This window comes from Saccostrea echinata, unplaced genomic scaffold (genome assembly GCF_033153115.1).
Source record: "Saccostrea echinata isolate AGI-Se365-2 ecotype Australia unplaced genomic scaffold, CSIRO_AGI_Sech_v1 ptg000009l, whole genome shotgun sequence".
NCBI classification, from domain to species: Eukaryota; Metazoa; Mollusca; class Bivalvia; order Ostreida; family Ostreidae; genus Saccostrea; species Saccostrea echinata.
The window spans coordinates 30,865,249-30,892,249 of NW_026889758.1; the positions used below are offsets into that span (position 1 = coordinate 30,865,249).

The 27,001-nt window shown below is 34.7% G+C and overlaps 1 protein-coding gene across 1 annotated transcript in view; it reads left to right on the forward strand.

The window, feature by feature from the left end:
• Positions 1–27,001, forward strand: part of LOC133182211 (CLK4-associating serine/arginine rich protein-like) — a 46,084-nt gene that overhangs the window by 10,403 nt on the left and 8,680 nt on the right. Inside the window, exons 15-18 of the mRNA XM_061316965.1 lie at positions 2,728–2,847; positions 3,339–3,381; positions 11,144–11,207; positions 25,473–25,531. Of these exons, the coding sequence (XP_061172949.1) occupies positions 2,728–2,847; positions 3,339–3,381; positions 11,144–11,207; positions 25,473–25,531 (286 nt within the window). The remainder of the gene's footprint in view (positions 1–2,727; positions 2,848–3,338; positions 3,382–11,143; positions 11,208–25,472; positions 25,532–27,001) is intronic.

Sequence of the window (27,001 nt, forward strand, 5' to 3'; positions counted from 1 at the left end):
AGATTAAAGTTTGTTCAAATCATGACCCCCGTGGGTAGGGCAGGGCCACAATGGAGGATCGAAGTTTTACATAGAAATACATGTATATAAGAAAAATCTTTAAAAATCTTCTTCTCAAGAACAGCAAAGCCATGATGAGTCATATTTATATCGAAGCATCCTCAGGTAGTGTAGATTCAAGTTTGTTCAAATCATGACCCCCGGGGGTAGGGCAGGGCCACAATGGAGGATCAAAGTTTTACATAGAAATGTATAGGAAGAATCTTTAAAAATCTTCTTCTGAGGAACAGCAAAGCCCTGATTGGTCATATTTATGTGGAAGCATCCTCAGGTAGTGTAGATTCAAGTTTGTTAAAGTCATGACCCCTGGGGGTAGGGCAGGGCCACAAGACAAAATAACGTTAAAAAATTTCATTCCCATGAAAAATTGTCCGGAAACTGAAGCGTCCAGATATCTGGCGTCCCGATGTCTGAAGGTCCACTGTATTCTATTTTTTAGCTCACCTGAGCTGAAAGCTCATGTGAGCTTTTCTGATCTCCCATTGTCCATCTGTCCGTCCTTCTGTTAACTTTTCACATTTTCAACTTCTTCTCAAGAACCACTGGGCCAATATTAACCAAAATTGGTACAAAGTATCCTTGGGTAAAGGGAAGTTTAAGGGCCAAGCCTCCTTCATAGGGGAGATAATCAAGAAAAGACAAAGATAGGGTGGGGTCATTAAAAAATCTCAAGAACCACTGGGTCAGAAAAGCTGAAACTTTTATGGAAGTGTAGATTCTAAATTATTCAAATCATAACCCCTGGGGGTAGGATGGGGCCACAAGAAGGAATCTAAGTTTTACATTAAAATTTATAGGAAAAATCTACTTCACAAGAACCACTGGGCCAGAAAAGCTGAAACTTAAGTGGAAGCATCCAAGGGTAGTGTAGATTCTAAATTATTCAAATCATGACCCCTGGGGGTAGGGTGGGGCCACAATAGGTATTACAATGGGGAAATCAGGTGAAGAACAGCAGGGCCACAGTAACTCAGGTGAGCATTGTGGCCCATGGGCCTCTTGTCAAAGGAAGGTCTATTACATTCTGAGACTTTTTTATTATGCATTTTTAGCTCATCTCGACGAAGTCGAGATGAGCTTATGCTATACCGTCGGCGTTAGCGTCGGCGTCCCAGGTTAAAGTTTTAGGAGCAGGTCCATTCGTAAGTAACTATAAGCCCTACCCGGACCAAACTTGCATGGATGATGCATCTAGGGATGGACACTACCACACTTGCTTCGGATGCTGGATCTGACCTAGATTTTCCGGATGAGTGACCAGGTTAAAGTTTTAGGAGCAGGTCCATTCCCAAGTAACTATAAGCCCTACCTGGACCAAACTTTCATGGATGATGCATCTAGGGATGGACACTACCACACTTGCTTCGGATGCTGGATCTGACCTAGATTTTCCAGATGAGTGACCAGGTTAAAGTTTTAGGAGCAGGTCCATTCGTAAGTAACTATGAGCCCTACCCGGACCAAACTTGCATGGATGATGCATCCAGGGATGGACACTACCACACTTGCTTCGGATGCTGGATCTGACCTAGATTTTCCACTTGTGAGACCAGGTTTAGATTTAGGAGTAGTCTTGTTCCCAAGTAGCTATAAGCCCTACCTTGACCAAACTTTCATGGATGATGCATCTAGGGATGTACACTAACCAACCTGCTTCAAATGCTGGATCTGACCTAGATTTTCCACATGAGTGAATTTTAGCCATATTTTAACCAAATTAGCATGGATGATGTATCTAGGGATGGACACTTCCAGACTTGCCTTGGATTCTGAATCTGACATACATTTTCCAGATGAGTGACCAGGGTAATTTTTTTGGAGTAGCTATATAATATTATGGCCTGTTATGATTAAACTTGCATAGATGGTGCATCTAAGGATGAAAACTTCCAGACTTGCTTTGGATGTTGGAACTGACCAAAATTTTCTTGATTACTAAACAGGTCAAAAGTTTTTTGAGCAGGTCTATAATTAAATCAAACTTGCATGGATATTGATCTTGGGATGTACCCTAACTAGAAAAAAAATATGATGTGAAATTTGCATGTAGATAACATTCGTCGAGGTGAGCTTCGTAATCTTTGATTACCTATGTTTGAATTCTATTGTAATTTCGGAAATTTTAACTGGAATGTATATACAATGTTGTGTTTTAATTGAAAAATATTTATGGCAAGCTGAATTTTTTCAAAAGAATTCAATTTACTGGTCATTATTTTTTGATTCACCCTAATGTGAAATGATAAAAATATGTAAATAATAAATAAAGTGCAGATACTTCTCTGACATTTAACATTAAGCTTCATTGATTATAATAAAGTGAGTATTTATCATCAGTATAGGCAAATAAACTACCTAAAATATTTATATCCCCTTCCCCCTCCCCCCACCCCCTTTTGAAGCTGGGGTAGAGGGTAAACCTGCATCACTATGTCCATTTTTAGGTGTCTTTAGAATTTTTTTTAATCCAGAGATAATCTCCAAAACTATTCATGTTTTTCAATCTTTGTAGAAATAATACATACCATTTAAACATTTCAGAATTTCTCCAGTTTTAACATGACATGGCCAATCATATAAAAGAGTGATTTTTTTTTTACAGATTTTAAAATTTTTGATTGATTTTAAGCCAAGCAATGGTTTGCACATCAAATTTCTGTTTTCTAGTTCTAGGTCTACAAGTCCTGATAAACCTGTAATAAAACGATACCGTAGGAGGAGCCTGTCATCTTCAGCTTCTAGCAGTGATTCAGAGTCTGATCGGAAAGGCAAATCAAGCATTCAAAAGTAAGATCTTGAAATTATTTCAAGAAAACTTGAGTAAAGTGTGTAGAAAAGGATACAATATTGGTACTTTAGTCATTAGACTGTTATTGATAGGTTTGATATCCATCTTTCATTGATTTAAATTGTTTCAGAGCAATATTGATAAATTTTTTGAGTATAGATACATAAGTTACAGTGAAAAACAACAATTACAAAGTACCACACGTATTGGTATACTGTAAACCAACTATTATTTGTGACATCTTTTATGCACGATTTGTCAGTTTGAAATCAGTCCACAACGATTAATTATCGCAACTGAGGAAATATTCTCCATGAAAATGGTTCGCGGCTATTAATATTTGCGAGTTAAAGTATGTTGCGAAACTCATGGACATTTCTTGCACGCGAAGAAAAGTTGGTTTACAGTAAACTATTTCATTTATGACAAGTCTAACAAATGGGTTTTTTTTAAAATATTATTTAAAAAAGGTATTTTGTTTATCTTGTAGATCTGGATCTGGTGTGGGTAAAACATCCTTGGCCACGTCTCAAGTCAGTAAGATCAATAACATTTTGGGTGTTTGAGTGTTTAAAAGAAAAAAAAATCCATTTCTAAAGTTCACTGCTCTACAGCTTTCATTTTGCAGCAGTAATATTATCCACATAGGGATAAGCCTTATAAACATTATGTTTTATTTTCAAACTTATCAATTGAAGTGTTAAAACTTGGATGATTAAATGTGAATAAAATTACTGTCCTTTCTTAACAATTGTTTTCACAACCCCTATTGCCTGATTTGGCATTTTTAATTTACATCATTTCTTATATCCTTTCCACATCCAGGCATTTCGAGAGCCGCACAGCTGTAACATAATAAAATGAATTTAAAATTCTGGGTTCGTATAGCGGATGATGTTTTTCTGGAGGACCACCTTATCATAATAAAACAGATATTTCAAAAAAATAATAATAGCCACAGCATGAAAACAAGTTTGTTTTTCATTTCACTTTTTCTTCCATATAAACTTTTATTTTTAAGCTTTGATATGGCATGGTTCTAGAGTTGATAGAATTAATTCTAAGGATTAAAGGTACCAGATTTGTTTCTGATGCTGGATCTAACATAGCATTTTCCAGATGAGTAACCAGGTTCAAGTTTTTGGAGCAGGTTCATTCCCCTATAACTAAGCCCTACCCGTGCCAAACATGCATGTATGGTGCATCTAAACACTACGTGATTTGCTTTAGCTGCTGGATCAGACCTAGATTTTTATACTTTATATGGTTAGACATTTTGGTTCATTTTAACAAGATGACAGTGCCCTCATATACAGAGCCCATATTACTTCGGATTACAGATGGGAAAATGATATTCAAATTATTGTTTTGCTGACATAGTACCTGGACATTAATGTCATTAAAAAACTGTGACTTCAAATTAACTAAACTCTTCACAATAGACAGCAAGACATTTGGATGCTTAAGAGCTCTTCGGCATTATTTTGAACATCTCAACTTCTTTTTATCAGAACTACCCAAAAACTCTTCATGATTCCAAACCATTCCTTTTATTAGCTCTCATTAAGTGTAAGAAACAAAACATCAAATATATGGATAGTTTAAAATAAAAATTGTTATTTGATGTTTGTTCACATGAGGAGCATCACTGTATAGTTTACTGTTTGAATATATAGCATTATAATATGAATGATTGCTTTAATTTTTGAAGCAGGTTGATTCCCAAGAATTGTAAGCCCAACCTGGACCAAACTGCCATGTATGATTCATATAGGGATGAAAGCGACAAAATTTGCTTTGGATTCTGGATCAACCGACATTTTCTTAATGAGCTACCAGGTTAAAGTTCTTGGAGCAGGTTCATTCTAAAGAACTATAAGTCCTGTGGTGACCAAACTTGCATGTAGGATGCATTAAGGGATGCACATTACCAAACATGCTTCCAATGCTGGATCTGATCTACATTTTCTGGACAGGTTAAGAGTTTTTGGAGATGGTCCATTCCCAAGTAACTATAAGCCCAACCTGGCCAAACTTGCATGATGATTCATGTAGGGATGAAAGTTACCTGACTTGCTTCAGCTGCTGGATCTGACCTACATTTTTCAGATGAGTTAACATGTTAAAGTTTTTAGAGCAGGTCCATTCCCCAGTAACTGTAAGCATTCATTTGCATAAATGTTGCACCTAGGGATGCACACTAGCAGAACATTTGACTTACTTAAAATATTTGTTGAGGTGTTCTGTATAAATCTTGATTACCTAATGTTTTCTCATATTTTGAAAAAAAATTTAAACATACATCTTATTCTAGTTATGACATTTTTGTGGATTGTGTTATATTTTCTAAATATTTGCAAAATATCAATTATGCAATTTTTTATAAAAGAAAATTAAACCATATACATGTATTCACTTTTTATGCCCCCGTATCGAAGATTTGGGGGTATATAGTTCTTGCCCTGTCCGTCCGTCTGTGTGTCTGTTTGTCCACAAGAACTTTAACCTTGCCCATAACTTTTGATTGGTTGGAGCTATGGCTTTCATATTTCACACACGTGACAAGACCTTTCTTTGGGTACCACCATATTTGACCTTTTGACCTTGACCTTGGAGTTTGACCCAGTTTTGCAAAATTTTATGAGACTTTAACCTTGGCCATAACTTTTTGAACAATTAGAGCTAGGGCTTTCATACTTCACATGTGTAATCCTTGTGACAAGACCTTCCTTCGGATACCAACAACTTTGACCCTTTGACCTTGACCTTAGAATTTGACCTACTTTTAAAAAACTTTAACCTTGGCCATAACTTTTGAACGGTTGGTACTAGGGCTTTCATACTTCACATAAATAATCCTTGTGGCAAGACCTTCCTTTGAATTTCAACATCTTTGACCCTTTGACCTTGACCTTGGAGTTTGACCTACTTTTGAAAAACTTTAACCTTGGCCATAACTTTTGAATGGTTGGTGCTAGGGCTTTCATACTTCACATATGTAATCCTTGTGACAAGACCTTCCTATGAATACCAACATCTTTGACCTTGACCTTGGAGTTTGACTAACTTTTAAAAAACTTTAACCTTGGCCATAACTTTTGAACGGTTGGTGCTAGGGCTTTCATATTTCACATAAGTAATCCTTATGACAAGACCTTCCTTCAGATACCAACAACTTTGACCCTTTGACCTTGACCTTAGAATTTGACCTACTTTTAAAAAACTTTAACCTTGGCCATAACTTTTGAACGGTTGGTACTAGGGCTTTCATACTTCACATAAATAATCCTTGTGGCAAGACCTTCCTTTGAATTTCAACATCTTTGACCCTTTGACCTTGACCTTGGAGTTTGACCTACTTTTGAAAAACTTTAACCTTGGCCATAACTTTTGAATGGTTGGTGCTAGGGCTTTCATACTTCACATATGTAATCCTTGTGACAAGACCTTCCTATGAATACCAACATCTTTGACCTTGACCTTGGAGTTTGACTAACTTTTAAAAAACTTTAACCTTGGCCATAACTTTTGAACGGTTGGTGCTAGGGCTTTCATATTTCACATAAGTAATCCTTATGACAAGACCTTCCTTCAGATACCAACAACGTTGACCCTTTGAACTTGACCTTAGAATTTGACCTACTTTTAAAAAACTTTAACCTTGGCCATAACTTTTCAATGGTTGCTGCTAGGGCACTCATACTTCACAGGTTTATTCTTCGAGACAAGACATAACTTTGGGTACCAACGTATTTGATTTGCATTTGAGAAAGTTTAACCTTTGTTATAAGTTGCTATACGGGGGCATCAGTGTTTCACAAACACATCTTGTTCTAATAAGCATTGTGTCCATGTAAATTTCAAGAAAAAAAAATCATTTTAGTTTTACCTCACCTGAGCTGACAGCTTAAGTGAGCTTTTCTGATCTTATCCATCAGTAAACTTTTCACATTTTCGACTTCTTTTCAAGAACCACTGAGCAATTTAACCAAACTTGCCACAAAGCATCCTTGGATAAAGGGAATTCAAGTTTGTTCAAATGAAGGGCCTCTTTCTAGGGGAGATAATAATTAGTGAAAATTTGGTGGCATCTTTTTGAAATCTACTCAGAATCAGTTGGCCAGAAAAGTTATAACTTAAGTGAAAACTTCATTACATAGTGTAAATTCTATTTGTTCAAATCATGACCCCAGGGGTTAGGGTGGAGCCATAATGAGGCATCAGAGTTTTACATAAAAATATACTAAAACGCAAAAGAAAAGCAACAAGCAGTAATCTACAAATATTTGAATTTTTTATCTAATGATTTTCAAAAATAAATACAGTAAGGAAAAACTCGATTTAAAAACATCACAGATTTGATAAAAATGTTAAAGGATTATCTTTTAACTTTAGAAAGTAACACATGACTGTTAAAACACCACCACCCCAGCCATTCAAGTACAGCGTGCAAGGCTGCCAAGCACAACAATTGTAGGTTGATTTCTACGATGCAATAGGTTCATCAGTCTCGAGATCTGAGCGAAAGAAATATTCTTTGCCAGTTTTAAATGTCTTTTTTTCAGATGAGGAGGTCGAATTTTCTCTAGCCTAGCGCAGTGTAGTAACCCTTGGACTTCCCGTCCAAGGACTGTCATTCATGCTAATGATACATAAGAGCCTATTGAGGCATGATGTGCATATTTACATCTGCAACTCTCCATCACCTTTATTTTGATATTTTCCCACTAGAGCATTTGGAAATGCGTACTTAAATCATTTTCAGGAAGCCTTGGCATCACTTGCAGAAAAGAAAGGAAAATTCATTTTTCGGAATATTGCTGCATTACTTATGATGAACAGATGCAAACCCTTAAAACCCCATATTATTAGCTCTTCTAAGCCAAAGGCTCAAAGAGCTAATGCTATGGCCATTTGTGCAGTGTGCGTAAACTTTTTAGCTCACCTGAGCCGAAGGCTCAAGTGAGCTTTTCTGATCGAAATTTGTCTGTTGTCTGTCGTTGATGGCGTTGTTGTCGTCATTGTTGTAAACTTTTCAGATTTTCATCTTCTTCTCAAGAACTACTAGACCAATTTCAACCAAACTTGGCACAGAGTATCCTTGGGTAAAGGGGATTCAAATTTGTTCAAATAAAGGGCCACGCTCTCCTCCAAGGGGAGATAATAACGAAATAGCGAAATATTAATGGCATCATTGAAAAATCTTCTTCTCAAGAACCAATGGGCCAGGAAAGATGAAACTCATATGAAATCATTGTCAGGTAGTGTAGATTTGTTCAAACCATGACCCCCAGGGGTAGGGTGGGGCCACAATGGACTATCAAAGTTTTACAAAGGAATATATAGGAAAAATCTTGTAAAAATCTTCTTCTTGAGAACAGCAAAGCAATGATTGGTTATATTTATGTGAAAGTATCCTCAGGTAGTGTAGATTCAAGTTTATTTAAATCATGACCCCCGGGGGTCGGTTGGAGCCACAATGGACGATCAAAGTTTAACATAGGAGGATATAGGAAAAATCTTCAAAAATCTTCTTCTCAAGAACAGCAAAGCTATGATTGGTCATATTTATATGGAAGTATCCTCAGGTGGTGTAGATTCAAATTTGTTCAAATCATGACCCCCAGGGGTAGGGTGGGACCACAACGTATGATTAAAGTTTTACAAAGGAATATATAGGAAAAATCTTCTTAACAAGAACAGCAAAGCCATGGTTCGTCATATTTATATGGAAGCATCCTCAGATAGTGTAGGTTTAAGTTTGTTCAAATTAATTACCCTCAGGGGTAGGGTGGGGCCACAATGAAAGTTCAAACCTGTAGGGAAAAAAGTCACAGTTAGTCAAAAAAATATGTAAGCATCCTTAGTTAGTGTAGATTCAATTTTGTTCAATTCATACCACCCCCCCTCCCACCTCCCTCCGCACTCCTTTTTAGGGGTAGATCAGGAAAACTTATGCACTTAAGATTTTCAATACTAAACTGATTTTTGCTTTTTCCTAGCCACAGTGCTTAGGTGAGCAATGTGGCCCCTGGGTCTCTTGTTAGAATATGGGCCATGACCCAAGAACCCCTTGGCCAATCATTGTCAAATTTGTCACAGGGTATCCTCAGCCCAAGGGCTCCGTTTTTTAAGTTAAAACTAGGGTTGTGACCCTTAAACAAGGGGAGATAATTCGGTAAATAAAATGAAAAGTACTGGTTGCTAAAAAATTTTCTTCTCAAGAACCATTGGGCAGATTATCACCGAACTTACACAAAAGGATGAGGATATGTTGTAGATTCAAAATTGTTCAAGGCATCACCCTGGGGCAAAGGACGTGGTCTCAAGGTCACTTCAAAGTTGATCAAAAATTACATTTTATTAAAATGTTGATATTTTGCTTACTTTACAGACTAGGATCTTCAAATCTTGTCAGTTGATGCATCTGAGGACCTCATATCATGTTGACTCAAAAGTAGGTCACAGTGACCTACTTTTTAAATTTTGCGGCCATTCTTTTTCAAAATGATTTAGAGGCACATTTTGAACAATTTAAGGCCTATGATCATCAAACTTTGTCAGTTGATGTATCTTAGGTCCTCAAGTACGTCACCTAAAAAGTATGTCACCTTGACAATTTGGCTAATCTTTTTCAAAACAATTAAGGTCATTAATTCGAATACTGAGAGGTTTAGAATCATTAAATCTTGTAAGATGATGCATCTTGGGGCCATAAAACATATTTATTATAAAGTAGGTTACAGTGACCTACTTTTTGAACTTTGCAGGCATTCGATTTCAAAACGTTTTAGAGACATAATTTGGACATTTTTAAAAGGCCTATGATCAAAAAACTTTGTATGTTGATGCATCTTGGGTCCTCAAAAAAAGTCAACTGAAAAATAGGTCACCATGACCTACTTCTGAAATTTTATGGCTATATTTAAATATATCAGGTACTAATTGGTTTAGAATCATCAAACTTTGTCAGTTGATGAATCTTGGGTCCTCAAAGTATGTCATCTGAAAAGTAGGTCACTGTGACTTACTTTTGAAATTTTATGGTTATGATTAAATATTTTAGGTATTAATTGGCTTAGAATCATCAAACTTAGTTAGTTGATGTATCTTGGGTCCTCAGTAGGTCATGATGACCTATGTATGGAATTTCAAGGCTGTATCTAAATATACAGGATACTTAGATGCTTCAAATAGAAGTGACAGGTTGTACAGTTTATCAGAAGAGTGATTCAAGGCCCTTGGGCCTTTTGTGTCCAAATGTTTTGTTAAACATACATTTTTTATTTCTGTTAGCGGATTCAAACTTAACTTCCGGTAATGGTATGAAAATCATTCAACCGTTAAATTACCGATATTTACAAAGTTGAAGATATCCTTACTTTTTAGATACAAAATTATATCCTATATATAATATTTCCCTCTAAAATAGGATGTTGCATTTCTTTTGCATTTCAGTATATATTTGAAGAAATCTTTAAAAATCTGATGACAAACAGCAAAGCCATGATTAAAAATTTTCACAAGAACAGCAAAGCCATGATTAGTCTTATTGAAGCATCCTCAGGTAGTGCAGATTCAAGTTTGTTCAAATCATGACCCCAGGGTTAGGGTGGGGCCACATCTTTAAAAATCTTCTTGTCAGAACAGTAAAGCCAAGATTAGTCATATGAATATGGAAGCATCCTCAGATAGTTTTGATTCAAGGTTGTTCATATCATATCACCTGGAGAAGGGCAGGGTCACAACAGGGAATCAAAGTGTTACATAGGAATATATAGGGAAGAAATCTGCTGATGAAGAACAGCAGGGCCATATTGACTCAGGTGAGTGTTGTGGCCCATGGGGCTCTTGTTTAAAAAGGTTTTCTTAAATTCATATGTTTTAAAATGAATATGTAGATTTTGTGCAAAATTGCCAGCAGTTCTATGGTAAAAGACCTTTGGCTATACAATCATGGAATTTTATATCTGTTTTATTATGCTGAGGTTGTTTCCCAGGAAATCACCCTGGGCTATATGAACCCGACGTGTACTTTTTAAATCTGGTTTATTAGGTTACTGACATCAAAAGCATATATCATTTCAAAAATCAATTGTACAGTTGAAAGCATATGAATCGTATCATATACAATAACGTGTATATGAATTACACCATATGTTGAATTTTTTTTGTGTTTAATCAAAGAATTGTTAAAATTTCCACTTCAATTTTTTTAGTGATTGTAAGGTTTACAGAAGTATATAGTCTTCAATTTTGCAGTTCATGTATTGTATGAGTGCAAACTGTTTGTAGGTCATGAAACTCACACCACAAGAACGCCTTAAGAGAAGAATGCAAGCAGCATTAAATAAACAATGTAAGTACATTTGATTTATTATCCTTTCATGTTAGATACTGAAATTTTATTGGTTTAGATGCAATACAAGCTTATCTTTTAAAAAGATACATGTAGGTGATCTAGCATTGTTGGAGGATAAGAACTTTCTCAGTATCCAAGTGTGACATCAAAGTTAATTCTGAATGGTTCTATACCATTACATTATTGACAGTAAACAATGGATATCACAAATAATAATGGATCCCTTTTCAAAGTGTGTCCATTTTAAGGTCACTTGAGACACTCAGGTGACCTATTGCTATCTGTTTTTGTCCTTCTTTGTTCATCAGTCATACACTTTTGAACATTTTATGCTTCTTCTCATAAACCGTTAAACCAGTTCTAATCAGTTTTGGTATACAGTGGAGCCTCATTTATCTGAAGGCTTTGATTCTCAGTCAAAATCGTTCGCATAGGTGAAGCATCTGTAGATACCTGAACTGCCTAGGTTTTTAAGTCACCTGAGTCACTCAGGTGACCTATTGCTATCCGTTTTCGTCCGTCGGCGTGCGGCGTCCTTTGTGCGTTAACTTTTGAACATTTTTAACTTCTTCTCTAGAACCGCTTAACCAATTTCAACCAAATTTGGTATGTAGTATCTATGGGTGAAGGGGAACAAAAATTATGAATTTCATGGTCCCTGCCCCCCTGGGGCCTGAGGGGTGGGGCTAAAACTACCAAAATTAATGCAATCTTTAAAAATCTTCTTTACTCCTTGACATCAAGCAGTCAAACTGTTGGCATGATTGTAATAAGCATTGAGCCCTCTACCAAAATTGTGAAATTCATGGCCCCAGGGTCAGGGGTTCTGGTGCTAGGGCGGGGCTATATAGATCATATAGTGAAAGTGCATTATTTCTTTGAAAATCTTCTTCTCTGCTCCTGGGTATTATTTAAACAAATTAAATACATAGTTATGATAAGCAAGAGTGACTCTACCAAAATTGTGAAATTCATGGCCCCAGGGTCAGGGGTTCTGGTGTTAGGGCGGGGCTATATAGATCATATAGTGAAAGTGCATTATTTCTTTGAAAATCTTCTTCTCTACTCCTGGGTATTATTTAAACAAATTAAATACATAGTTATGATAAGCAAGAGTGACTCTACCAAAATTGTGAAATTCATGGCCCCAGGGTCAGGGGTTCTAGTGCTCGGGCGGGGCTATATAGATCTTATAGTGAAAGTGCATTTATGCTTTAAAAATCTTCTTCTCTGCTCCTGGGTATTATTTAAACAAATTAAATACATAGTTATGATAAGCAAGGATGCCTCTTCCAAAATTATGAATTTCATGGCCCCTGGATCAGGGATTCTGGTGTTAGGGCTGGGCTCTATTTATTATATAGTGTAAATGCATTTATGCTTTAAAAATCTTCTTCTCTGCTCCTGGGTATTATTTAAACAAACTAAGTACATTGTTATGATAAGCAAGGATGCCTCTTCCAAAATTGTGAAATTCATGGCCCAAGGATCAACGGTTCTGGTGTTAGGGTGGGGCTGCATAGATCCTATCGTGAAGGTGAATTATTTCTTTGAAAATCTTCTTCTCTGCCCCTGGGTATTATTTAAACAAATAAAGTACATTGTTATGATACGCAAGGATGCCTCTTCCAAAATTTTGAATTTCATGGCCCCAGGGTCAAGGGTTCTGGTGAAAAGGGGGGGGGGGGGGGCTCTATTGATTATATAGTGAAAAAGCAAAATTTCTTTGAAAATATTCTTTTCTGCTCCTGATTAAAAAGCAAAGAAGCTAAGTGTTTAGTTATGATCAGCAAGAGTGCTTCTTCCAGAGTAGTTAATTGCGTGATCCCTGGGTCTGATGTGCTGGTGTAAGGGTGGGGCTCTTGATAATATAGAAAAAATGCATTAATTCTATTAAATAATCCTGTCTGCTCTTAGTGTTAAGCAGATAAACAAAGTGATTACTTATGATGAGCAAACTTCTGGTCCCAGGGTGAGAGGCTCTAATGTTTCTTGCTGTGGAAGGGGGGGGGGGGGCTATTGATAATATAGTGAATCTGTAATAAAAATGCATTATTTCTTTAAAAATCTTCTCTGCACCTGGGCATATCAGAGGCAAAAAGAGTAAAAGTTTGAATAAGGAATAGTATTTTTACCAGATTTTTGAATATCTGGACCATTTGGTCAAATGTTCTGGTCCTGGCCAGGGCTCTATTAATTTGTATTCTAATGAGAGGAGTTATTCCCCTTTGCCATTTACTTTTGATAATTAATCACTGTAAATAATGTACTTGAAAGGTTAATAGAAAAAGAGAATTATGCAAGAATTTTTATTGTATAATACAAAAAGTACTTTCATAGTTTTAATGATCAGATAGACTTGTAAGTAATAGATAAATAAAAATGAGACAAAAATAACTTGGCTATTTAAATGTTCATCAAAGACCAAGAGAGACCAAGAGATGTCAACAAGGAATTAAAATGGTACAGAAGCACTGATAGTTTGTTAATATACTGTATGGTGATAGTGATGAATGGGGAACAGATTAGAACCTAATTTATGAACTGTTAATGAATACTAGACTAATTATTCTGTTGATCCTGATCACCCTATTTTTCTTGCTTTTGGGCAACAAAGCTTCACCTTTCAGTTCATTTTATACTCTATGGATCCTCTAAATTGTTGTATTATACTCAGGTGACCGTTAAGGCCCTTGGGCCTCTTGTAATAATAAGGTTTTTCTTACCAATGGCAAAAACAAATAATGCTGCATATATTAATATATATATTAATAAACATATTAATATGTTTTATTGTGTGTGATTAAATACTTCACTACATAACACACTTAAGATAAACAGCATGTTTCAATTTGATGTAGTTTTTAGTTCACCTAAGTTTAAGTGAGCTTTTCTGATCACATTTTGTCTGTAGTCCATCTGTCTAGCTGTTGACCGTCTGTCTGTAAACTTTTCACATTTTCAACTTCTCCAAAACCACTGTGCCAATTTTAACCAAACTTGCCAAAAAGCATTCTTGGGTAAAGGGGATTCAAGTTTGTTCAAATGAAAGGGCACACCTTCATTCAAGGGGAGATAATTCAGAAATACCGGTAGTGAAAATTTGGTAGCATATTTTAAAAATCTTCTTCTCAAGTACCACTGGGCAAAAAAAGTTGGAACCTTATAGTGTAGGTTCAAGTTTGTTCAAATCATGACCCCTGGTGGTACGGTGGGGTCACAATGGGGGATCAAAGTTTTACACAGGAATATATAGGAAAAAATCTTCATTTCAAGAACAGAAAAGCCATGTTAAGTCATATTGATATTGAAGCATCCACAGGTAGTGTAGATTCAAGTTTGTTCAAATCATGACCCCCGGGGGTAGGAAGGGGCCACAATGGGGGATCAAATTTTTACAAAGGAATATATCTAGGAAAAAATGTTTAAAATCTGTTGCTCAAGAACACCAAAGCCATTTGTTTTATTGATATGGAAGCATCCTCAGGTAGTTTAACCCCCCCCCCCCCCCCCCATATGTAAACTTTTCAGTACTGAACTGATTCATGCTTTTTTCCTAGCCAATGTGCTCAGTTGAGCGATGTGGCCCATGGGCCTATTGTTTATATTCTGTTTTTATGGCCATGGTAATAATTGCCCTGAAGAGCTTTGAATTTACCCAAGCAAGTAGAGTCTCAATTTAAATGATCATCACTGCTAAATTTGATATTACCTATTTGCCTCTAAGTGGCCTCTAAAATTTAGGTGGTAGCTGGCTCCTTATCAAAAAAATTTAGTCACCAATGCAAATTTTTAGTCACCAGGCAATTTTTTTTAAGGCGCCCACTTTAAAAGTTAATAGTAATCAATAAAGGGACCCATGACATGACTAAGAAAACATGACATGTCCATTGCTAGAAATAATTTCCTCTTCTTTTAAATTTCTATTCACTTTTTCAGAAATATTTTTAAAAATGTTAAAATTTCCAGAATCCGACGACCACCAAGTCAATTTAAAATGGTCACCGATTTGGCGACTTAAAGAAAATTTTTAGGTGCCAATCAAAAATTTTAGACACCATGGCCCCCGCCTATACATATTACACTAATCACCAAAGTGAGATCATATTACTGATTGTGTAAATTTGATTAAAGTTATTTATGTAATGTGATTTTGTAAAATCATTAAATTACAAAACAAGCTAAAAAAAATATTAAATACTGTACATAGAGAACAGCTTTGAGTCAGGTTAAAAAGCGATATGTAAATTTTACTATTTGTGCTCTAACTGTAAATGTTTTTGCCTGTAACAAATAACCTATTGATAGAAAATATTTCCTTAACCAATAGTGTAGTGCAAATTTGATTCACAACTGTCAGGAAAGTGAGAGACTTTGCTTACAAACACTTTTTTGCTACTGAACAACCTACAGTTATCTTGCTAATTGAGTACAGTTTGCTAATACATTTCCCATAGGCAACAATATAAACGTTTTCTCACAGCTTCTCCCCTAATTTTTGTTGAAAGATGGCACACCCCTCAAATAAAAGCTTGTCAAATTCTCTCTCACTGGTTAAAACCTCAAGGTTACATGTCAGATTCCTTTTTTGGCAAAATGCATGTTTCCAGAAACATCTGAAAATGAAAGTAAAAGTAGGGTATTAACAAAATTCAGGGTATGCACACATCAAACAATTCAATTCTTTAAATTTCATAAATAACATGAAACTAAAAATGGTTTTGAACATGAAATTTTCTCTTCTTTCATATACAGTTGAACTTCAGTATCTCGAACACTGATATCTCGAATACCATAGATATGTCAAAGTGATTTGGAAGTCCCAGTTGCTTATTCCTTAAGTATTTTACCCTGGGTATCTCAAACCCTCAGAAATCTTGAAGTATTTTCTTGGTCCCATCAGGTGTGTGATAACGAGATTTAACTGTATATCAAGCATCTTTAGTTTTACTTATTTTATATACTGCTTGCATGTTCAGGAATTGTTTTGTTTTAGCGCACTACTTTCTTCCCCTACCAATTCATTCTAAAAATAATTAGAGGTATATACCCAAAGTATTTTCTGGATTTTAGAAAATTTTGTATCATATGTCATACTAGAGTCTATGAAAGACATCATACCAAATTTCAGGAAAATTCAATCTTAAATTAATAAAGATTTTAAAGTGTGCACCGTTCTGCATACAGTATCCTATAAAAATGCTTCCATGTAACCAAAGCTGCACCCAAAGTTTTCAGTCGTCAGTTAGCTTATTAATGTATTATACCACTTTTATTCTCTTTCAAGCAAAAGTTCTCATATATCAAAAAATGTTTGTATTTTTGCACAAAATTTGATATCCCTCATCCTTAAATTCATACTTTCTCCAAACTGAGAAAAAATTAAGATTATAAATACCCCAAAAATAATAAAATTAGAAAGTACTGATTTTTAATTCCTGTCCATTGCTGTATCATTCACAAAAATTTGTGTTTGAATAAAAAAAGTTGTGAGCCTTTGTATTCATGTATGCATTCATTTCTTTCAAAGCAATTTTTACACCAATGCAAATTCACTCATCTATGATGTCATAGTGCCGTCATAAGATGGAATGCTCAAGTAGTATATAGTGTTACTTTTCCTGTACTTTTAATTAAAAATCATAAAATATTCATTAAACTATATATTAATAAAAATACTTGATAAGCAGATTAAATAATCTACAGAGAGTTTTTTTTTTGTTTCCATGGTAGTCATTTTGTAACTGGTAGAAAATGGTAGAAAATTTTGAATTTTCTTACAAGTCACTCATCCTGACTGTCAAATATTAAAAAATGTCAATTCTCATATTTGATTAATCTATGAGTGTATCATTCACAGCACTTTGAATATAATTGTTTTGATTTTTTTAAAAAAAAAATATATATTTAGCTGTAAACTTTATAACATACATGTACAGATCAGTTTAATAAATACTGTCATAATTCTAAAATTAATCAAAAATCTACATTATCCACGTGTTACCCCCTTCTTTTGAAAAACACTAACCTTCGTCATAACTTTTGAATGGTTGGTGCTAGGGATTTCATATTTCTCAGGCTCATTCCTTGTGACAAGACCTTTCCTTTGGTCCCATTTTTTTCCCTTTGATCTTGACCTTGGAGTTTGGCCTGCTTTTGAAAAACTTTAACCTTGTTCATAACTTTTGAATGGTTGGTACCAGGGCTTTCATATTTCACATGGTGTATTCCTTGTGACAAGACCTTCGCTTGGGTACCAACAGTTTTGACTTTTTAAATTTGTCCTTGACCTTGAAGTTTGAAAAACTCTAACCCTGGTCATACTTTTTGAATGGTTGGTGCTAGGGCTTTCATATTTCACAGGTTATTCTTTGTGACAAGAGCTTTCTTTGGGTAAGAACATTTTTTATCTCTTGACCTTGGAGGTTGACTTGCATTTGAGAAACTTTAGCCTTTGCCATAAGCTGCCGTACAGGGGCATCAGTGTTTCATAAACACATCTTGTTTTACTGGCGAAGATTCAAGAAGTATTCAGGGGCCCATTTTACAAAAGAAAACTTATGACTAAGACCAAAAATTTAAGTTGATTGTAAAATTTTGTAAAATTAATTATTCTTTTTAAAATTGCTAGCAAATAAATATCTTATTCAGTTCTTTTTAAAAATATTAAAACTATTTTCAAATTAATGTGAAACAGAAGGTAATAAGCAGAATTAAATTTTGGACCAATCAAGTGAAAATTTTAGTCCAGATAAATGAATCTAAATATAACTTTAAAATACATTTTGTGGTAAAAATAGATTGTCTGAATATGGAATGTGGAATTCCAGGTAAACCAGACAAACAATGTTAATAAATTCCATTCCCACGTTTGGTTCTAGGGCTTTCACATTTCACGATCATGTGTATCACTTGGGACAAGAACTCCCTTGGGCACCATTTGACCTTGACCTTGCCATTATACTTAGTTTTAAAAACTTTATCCTTCGATATAACTTTTCAACGGTTTTTACTAGGGCTTTCATATTTCACAGGTATATTCCTCGAGACAAGACCTTTCTTTGGGTACCAACATTTTTTTTATTTCTTGACCTGGAGTTTGACTTGCATATAATAAACTTTAACCTTCGCCATAAACTGCCATACGGGGGCATCAGTTTTTCACAAACACATCTTGTTCCGATATTGTTTTGTTTGCTAAATATGCCTTAAAATATAGCTGTATGAGTCATTTAGTACAAAATATTACATTTTTATACACATTTTTGTGTTGCCTGCAGAGCAGAGCGACAGTTAGGGATCACTTTACCCAGCAGTGTGTCTGTCCATCTGTTATGCTTTGGAATACTGGTTCCTATCTGTAACTCAACTTATTCCACTGAATAAGATTTGATGAGACTTTCACAGAATCTTTGTTACATAGTGCCATTGTGCACTGCCTATTTTACTTTTTGGTCTGACATATATTTTGGGTTTTTCATAGCAAAACATAGACACTGCCATTCTTTCTATAATAATGGAGGTACCCATCTTTTTTGTGCAACTCTTCCCATACCACTGAATAAAATTTTAATTTTGGATACAGATTTTCTAGAATTTTTGGTATTATGTTGATAAAGTATTTTAGACCAATACATTATGAAAGTGTGTTTAGTAACTTCCTTTATCTGAAAATTATTCAAACTACAAACTTAGGGTGTGTTTGATTGACACACATCCATGCTCATTCTCAAAGTTAATTTATCCTTAATATTTGATAGCCATTCTCTGTAAGCATTTAAACTCTTATATAGGGAGTGTGGCACGCTATGTCTTAGATTTTTATGAAACTTGGCACACATTCCTATATTGATGTATGAAACTAAAATTCATAATAAAATGGTTGCTATGGTCAGTGGTTACCATGGCAACCAACATACATTTTCCATGGCCTAAAAAATGCTAAATTTTAATGAAAAATGACCATTTTTGACAAATTAAAAGTCTTTAATACAACAAGATATTTACATGGCTTCATCTTTTTGCCAAAATACATCTTTTTTGTAGTTCTTTAGATAATTTCTAGTATTTGAGTAACTTTACCTAATAGATAAAATATTGCCCGTTTTTAGGCAGGATTTTTCTGGGAAAAAACTGTAGATTTTAGGCTCTTTTGAAAAGCCTGGTATAAAATTTTGCGGACATTTAGGAAAAAATAAATACATTGGTTTGAAAGTCCATATATAGTTCTAATATAAACTGCAGAGAAATACTTGGTATTCATATTTTGTTTTCATGTTACCATGGTCACAAACTTGAGCTTTTTTAAAGAATTCCTGACAAGGGCAATAGGTATCTACAATCAGTTTCCATATACCTGGTAAATAGCTGAGTATTTTAAAATGGATTAAAACCAAATTTTGTTATGTGGTACACAATAGAAAAAAAAGAGAAAAATCAATTTTCATGACAAAAGGTCAAAGGTCAAGGTCAAAATAGCTCGATTTAGATGGAAATTTAAGGAAACTAAGCACATTTTTTTCGGTGTCCTAACTAATACTTTTGTTTTAAACAGCATGAATAAACAAAATTACATTTCTGGTGGACAATAACTACATGTGGCATCACATGAATTGGTAAATACGGACAGAAGGTCAAAGTTCAAGGTCACAATGGTATATAAAAATTGCCTTTTTGTTCCCCACTTTCAGTGATTTGGGTCTGTCTGACCATCCATCAGCCTGTCTTTCTGTAACACTTTTGTTTCGGCCCAATGTCTCGATAAGCCTTTGAGCCTTTGCAATGAAATTTTGCATAAAAAATCCCTGCGGCCTATATAGGGAAGACCCCCATTGATTTTAAGGTCAAATGTCAAGGTCATGAATATATAAATTCTGTTTAAACACTTTATTTCTGTGTGATATCTCGAGAAGCCTTCAAGCTTTTGCATCAAAATTTTAAAGCACAACTTCCTATGAACTAAAAAAGACCCCTATTGATTTCGAGGTCAAAAGGTCAAAGGTCAATGTAAAAAATTTATACATTCTGTTTGTGTGTAAAACTTTCATTTCCGAGTGATATCTCAAAAAGATTTTAAGCTTTTGGAATGAAATTTTATATCATAACTCCCTATGGTCCTGCCCGCTCCTCTTAAAGTGTCCTATCCCCCCGTCCCCACCATCACCCCTCTAGATCCGTACATGCTCTTCTTTTTTCCTTAAGCAGGGGACACAGATTCCCTGAATTAGCTTGTTAGTATAGCATTTATACTTGGATATTGTGAAAGCATATCCTGTTTTATACACAATTTATTTTACTGAAAGTACATGGTAAATAAATTACATTCTCACCTTTAGCTTGATGCATAATGTGAAAATGCTATGAGAAAGTTTTTTTAAGGTCATTTATTGATAAAAATGTAGCCAAGTCAAAATATTGAAAGCCTATACACTTACCATATTGAGTGACCTGTATGTAGAGAATTGTGCTACATGCATGTAAAAACACTCTTTCATTGTTTTTGTAGAGTAAGTCCTTGTTCTAAAATGTACATTTTTTACTCTATTCAACAGTCCACACTTTTCCAGTGACAGTCAAATTATGTTTTCCTGTGACTTTTTTCAGAGAAGTTGACAGAAAAAGCCTAAGTCCATTTTAATTTGCAATATTATTCTTAAAAACTTGAAAATTTAGAGACATTGATGATAAATATTTCAACCCAAATATGCATGGGTTTACACATAATAGATCTGCTATTTCCGAAAATATAATCAGTACATATATATAATTATCTGTTGTAAAAATCTGCTAGACCTGTTCGGAAAATCTGTTTTTGTGCTTTCTTGAATTTATGTCGGTTGCTAAATTTGAGCTGGTTGTAAGCTTGATGGAATCGTACACCTTATGGTGTGTAATGTAAACATAATTTCTAATTAAAAGTTTAGTCCTTGAAAATGCTTGAAAATAAATAATCTGTCCCTGCCCTCTTCCTACGGTTTTCATTTTTTTTAAAAATGAATATAGTAAAGTAACCAATGACCAGGACTTATTCAACCCCTTCCAGGAACCATGTAAAGCATGAGGCTTATATTAGGCTTCAATATCATGAATGTGCACAGAGCCACAGCCAGGAAAACGTTAAGTTCCTAGACAGTACCGTTGTCAGAAACCTTTAAAGTTAAGCACTGAAACTGGTTTGTTGTCATGAACATACAGGTGAGGTTATGATAAAATCGGTCCGGTGTCATGCAAAAGATACAAGACTTTGTACATAATGCCTAAAATTTAACGTTTTTGACAAATTCTGAGAAAAAATTTGAATTTTGGGAAACAGATACAACATTCAGTATTCCATACAAAGATTTATGTATTTGATATCCTTAATACATTTTGAGGAGTTTTGGTTGGTGATCAAATGCCCATGTGTGAGGGCATGATCGAAAGATGTAAAATTATATATTTCTTTTATTTAATTCATCGAAATGGTACTTTTATTTTAAAATATGAAGAAAAACTTCATTTTAAATATATTAGGCAACTGACAGCCTTTTGTAGCTAACATGTTTTAAGAAATCGCAATTTATAAGCAAAAAGTCCGTTGTCAGTACATGTTAAGTTTATGTGGTCCGGTGTCATTTTTCTTAACATACAAGTAAATCAATAAAATGCAACAGAAATGATCAAATATATGCTTAATTTAAAAGAATACAAAGCATATTACAGATAAGTGTGAGAAGTGTGGGATCTTTTTTGTGCCAGTATCTACAAAATTAAAAGTACACTATGTACTTTCACATAAGTATCATTTCTTCTGATCCAGAAGTTCTTGAGAAGAAAATTTTGAAAGAGTTATTCTTAAGTATTCTATTTAAACTTTGATCACCTATTGTAGCCCCACTCTTCCCTAGATATGATCTGAATAAAAATGAATCTACACTTTATAATAAAGCTTTCACATAAGTTTCAACCTTTCTGACACAATGATACTTGAGAAGATTATTTGAAGATGTCACTAAATTTACACTAATTCTTAACTATACTTCCTTGAAAGAGGGCATGACCATTAATTTGATCAGACTTGACTCCCTTTATCCACGTTTGCTTTCTGGCAAGTTTGATTGAAATTGGCCAGTAGTTCCTGAAAAGAAGCTGAAAATGTGAAAAGTTTACCGACAGACAGACGGACGACACAAAAATGTGATCAGAAAAGCTCACTAGAGCTATCAGCTCAGGTGAGCTAAAAATGTCAACCCCTACACCAATTATATCGGCACTCTTATGAGAATTAAGCAAAAAAAAATGAATTACAGATGACATTACTACTGAACAAATAACTTTCAATCTCATATCCATGTATATATAATGAGAAAAAAGAATAGACTGATTTTTTCAGATATCTCAAGAACTACGGTATTTTAACATATCATAGTCAAGTAAACCAATGCTGGACACGAGCAACACCATTTCTCCCGACAGTACTGCGAGTAATGCTAAATAAATACAACTTGTTTACTTATTTATCAGCCAAACACTTTGTCTATCCTTCTGTCTGTCTATGTGTCTGTCTGTCTCTCTCTCTCTCTTTCTCTGTGCATGTGTGTCAATCTCTCTCTCTCTCTCTTCACGACCACCTTAGGCTGTCCAAAGTTAATTCTATGTTTAACGTCACCCGCGCGCGTAGGTTTCAGATAAATTGGTACTTTGAAAAAAACAAACAAATCCACATTTTTTAATGTTTCTGTTCCGGTTTGCTCTTACTTTTAGCACCTAAAAACTACATTGCATAGTGATAGACAATACTTGGGCCCTCTACGAGGTATATTTGAGCTGAGTCTACTCAGTCTATCATTTAAAGATACAGGTTTACAGAAAATGATTATTTAACCAAGAGTCTGTACATGATTACAAATACTTACAGTATTAATTCATGTAGATGAGTAACGACTCATTTGTTTGAAAATTCTGTTTGTTTATTTTTTTCCTCCCGCCCTTGTAGGTTTTGAAGTTTATAGGTGACGTTAAACGTAGAATTAATTTCGGTCAACCTTAGTAAAAATTTAACACAATATATCGGCGAAAAAATGTGCAAATGTTCATAGTACATATTGCACATATTGTACGACAAAACGTGCCCATGCTTGACTGTACATTTTGTCTTTCATTACGTAGGAGGAAGAAAAGCTTCTCACAGTCTCTCTTTTCAAGTCATGACACCGGACCGATTTTATCATAACCTCACCTGTATGTTCATGACAACGAACCAGTTTCAGTGCTTAACTTTAAAGGTTTCTGACAACGGTACTGTCTAGGAACTTAACGTGTTCCTGGCTGTGAGAGCTGATTTCTTGTACCATATGGTCTTGTACATTTCCCCATTGTTCACACATAAAAATTACTCTTTTGCATCCAGGAAATAAACAAAGAGGTTAAAATTTGTATGCACATTAAATAAACAGAAAAAAACACTTGATTTTACTTGAAATCCAGGATATATGTTGACAATGTAAACAACTTCCAGTCAGTTTTGTCCAATGATTTTTTTTTATCTCTCACACTAAAAAGCTCACAACTATCAAAGGGAGATAATTCAATTTTTAAATGAATGTCTACTATTTTAATCATAGATTTCTCATATTTATAGACTGAATACCAACAATGTTTTTAAATGACTTTTAAAATTAGATGTCATACTTTTTATTTCTGTGAGTAACATGAATTGAAGTAGCCGCATTTCATTGAATAACATTCCCAAAAATGGCATTTTTTTCAGAAAAAAATCAACTTTAGACACCATTTCCTTGGTAACTACTCAACATTCATATGATCTAACAATATTTTTGGAGTAGTTTATGAGGTGGTAAATTCTAGCCAAATTTGAAAAAAATCTGTGACTATGCATGCCACAAAAGTTTAAGTGGTTACAGAGAATGGCTATTAAAAATGTGGAAGAAAAATTTTGTGTACTAATGCAAAATATTAAAACTATAATCCAGAAAATTCAGAGTAGAAATCCGAGAAAGCAAAACCACACACCAGTGTTGTCAGTTCATGGTCAGGGGTGTGTGCAGTTAGCATATTGAATACATCCTGTAAAATGTAAACATTACAGTGGCGCCGCGTTTATCCGGACGCCATTTATCCGGACGCTTCACCATCCGGACGATATTTTTTGGGAACCGATTTATTCCACGTTATTTTGTCTCATTAATCCGGAAATTCGCGTTCCGTATCCGGACGGTCAATTTCTACTACAAAACATAGTAGTTCATTGAAAAATGACTCGTTTATCCGGACGGTAATTTTTTAAGAAACGACATTTTCACACTTATCTTGCATTCGTGTTAATTGTTGTAAAAACATTGGCCATGTGGTCAGTTTGAAGGCGGTTACCTGTGACCTACAAACAATAGCGTCTATAATTAGCATGTGTTTACCCCAATTCAATCACACGTTTATCTTTATTATGAATATACGGGGAATATACAGGGTTAGTTTATATTTGAACATTTCAGTGATGAAGCTGAACACTTCTGTCATATCATATGAGTTTCAGTGATTATAATATATGGCAAAATAAAACAACAGTAGATCAAAATTTGCTTAACCCATGAATTAAGTCACATGCCAAAGAGAAGGCGAATTAAAAAATTAAAAAAGGAGGTCTAGGCATAAAATTGCCAATCCATTTTTTTTTTAATATTGTGTAAATTACATTTTAATATTTTTTTTCATTAATCAATCACTGCTTTTAAAACAATTAACCAAAATATAATTTAAAAGTTTTTTTTTTCTTTGCTGTCACATTTGAAAAAAGAATGTACATATATACATGCTTAGAGAGTGCTTTTTGAGATGTGACTCAATTATCCGGACGATTCATTTATCCGGACGATTTCGTTGGGGACAGAGGCGTCCGGATAAACGAGGCGCCACTGTACATGTAACAATAACAGAGCTTGTGCCCCTGTTTACAAAGATGTTTGATGTAAGGTTATGAAGAATACTGCAGTACTGTGGTCACTAAATTTTAATAATTTTCATGTAAGTTCAATCCATTTAAATGAAGATATTCTTTTGAATAAAAATAGAATTTTATAATTGTAAACAAAATGGCAATGCAACTGTGTCAAGGTCCCTTTAATGTGTAGTGTGGAAGTCTACTTAAAAGCTATGTACATGTATGTATATATCAATATTGCCAAATTGAAATAATTTCCTTAAATAAGTTCAACTTTTGTTGATGTCCTGCAAAGACTAAGAAAAATTAATCAATTTACTTCTTAGATAAGGCAGACAAGAGAGCGGACATTGAGAGACAGAACAAGATGGAACAGGAACGTATGGTATGTACTACTTCCTTTCATATATGTATAAAACTGCAGAATATCACAAGAAGTGTCTTCATATTATCAGAATTGTTGATATTATGGTTTTGGGGGAAAACTACCATTTTTTGAGAAGTAAGTCAAATTTGTTTAGGGTCGGGGGTCCTCTCAGGCCCCCATTAGGTGCAGGTCAGAGCCTTGCTAGAGTGCCCAGGGGGCATATATTCTTTTTTTTTATTGAACATTGAGTGAATCTTCTAATAATTAACTTATTCTGAAACAAAATTGATGTTGAATAACCATGATAATAGAACTCAACTGTTCATGCCCAGTGTAGTGCATCAGTATACAGATAAAGTATATCATTGAGGGAGTCAGCAAGATTCCAGTTCCCCAAGAGCAAGTCTATTTCCTGAGGCTTGCTTGAGGAAAACTGAAATCTTGCTGACTCCCTCAATGATATACTTCAACTGTTTTATTACACTGATACCAAAATTAAACTATTTTCAAAACCCATAGCTGCAATTTTATTTTATACTCAGTGCAATTATAAGGTGCGCAATGGAAATATTGATCACTCAGAATGTAGATAAAATACCAGTAAATAAAGTCTTTGCATTTGAATCAATTGTCTATAAAATACATTTATCTGCAAGCAACTTTGTTTATTTTATAAACAATGTACACCATAACAAAGTTACGTGATCCATCTAGCTCTCAGTGCACATTTGTTTACCATGACGTCACAATAACAAGTTACTCTTTTCCATATAAATTAGGCCCCGTCTCCTTATATATAACTTTAAACTGAGCTGCATTATGAATATTCATGATTTTTAGCTCTACTGGTCAGAGACCAGAAGAGCTTATGCGATAGTAAGGTGTCCGTCGTCCGTCCGTCCGTCTGTCTGTCTGTCTGTCTGTCCGTCCGTCTGTAAACAATTTTTCAAAATGCTACTCCTCCTACAGTTTTGGTCTGATTTCAGTATAACTTGGCACACAAGTAGACTACACTAAGATACATAATTCTGTGTATCGGTTTTTGATTTCAATGAACGGTGTTGCCATGGTTACTAAAAATAGAAATTTCTGTGAAAAACATTTAAAATGCTACTCCTCCTACAGTTTTGGTCTGAATTCAATATAACTTGGCACACAAGTAGACTACACTATGATACATAATTCTGTTTATCGGTTTTTGATTTCGATGAATGGTGTTGCCATGGTTACTAAAAATAGAAAATTCTGTGAAAAACATTCAAAATGCTACTCCTCCTACAGTTTTGATCTGATTTCAGTATAACTTGGCGTGCAAGTAGACTATACTAAGATACATAATTCTGTGCATCGGTTTTTGATTTCGATGAACGGTGTTGCCATGGTTACTAAAAATAGAAATTTCTGGGAAATACTTTCAAAATGCTACTCCTCTTACAGTTTTGGTCTGATTTCAGTAAAACTTGGCAAACAAGTAGACTACACTAAGAT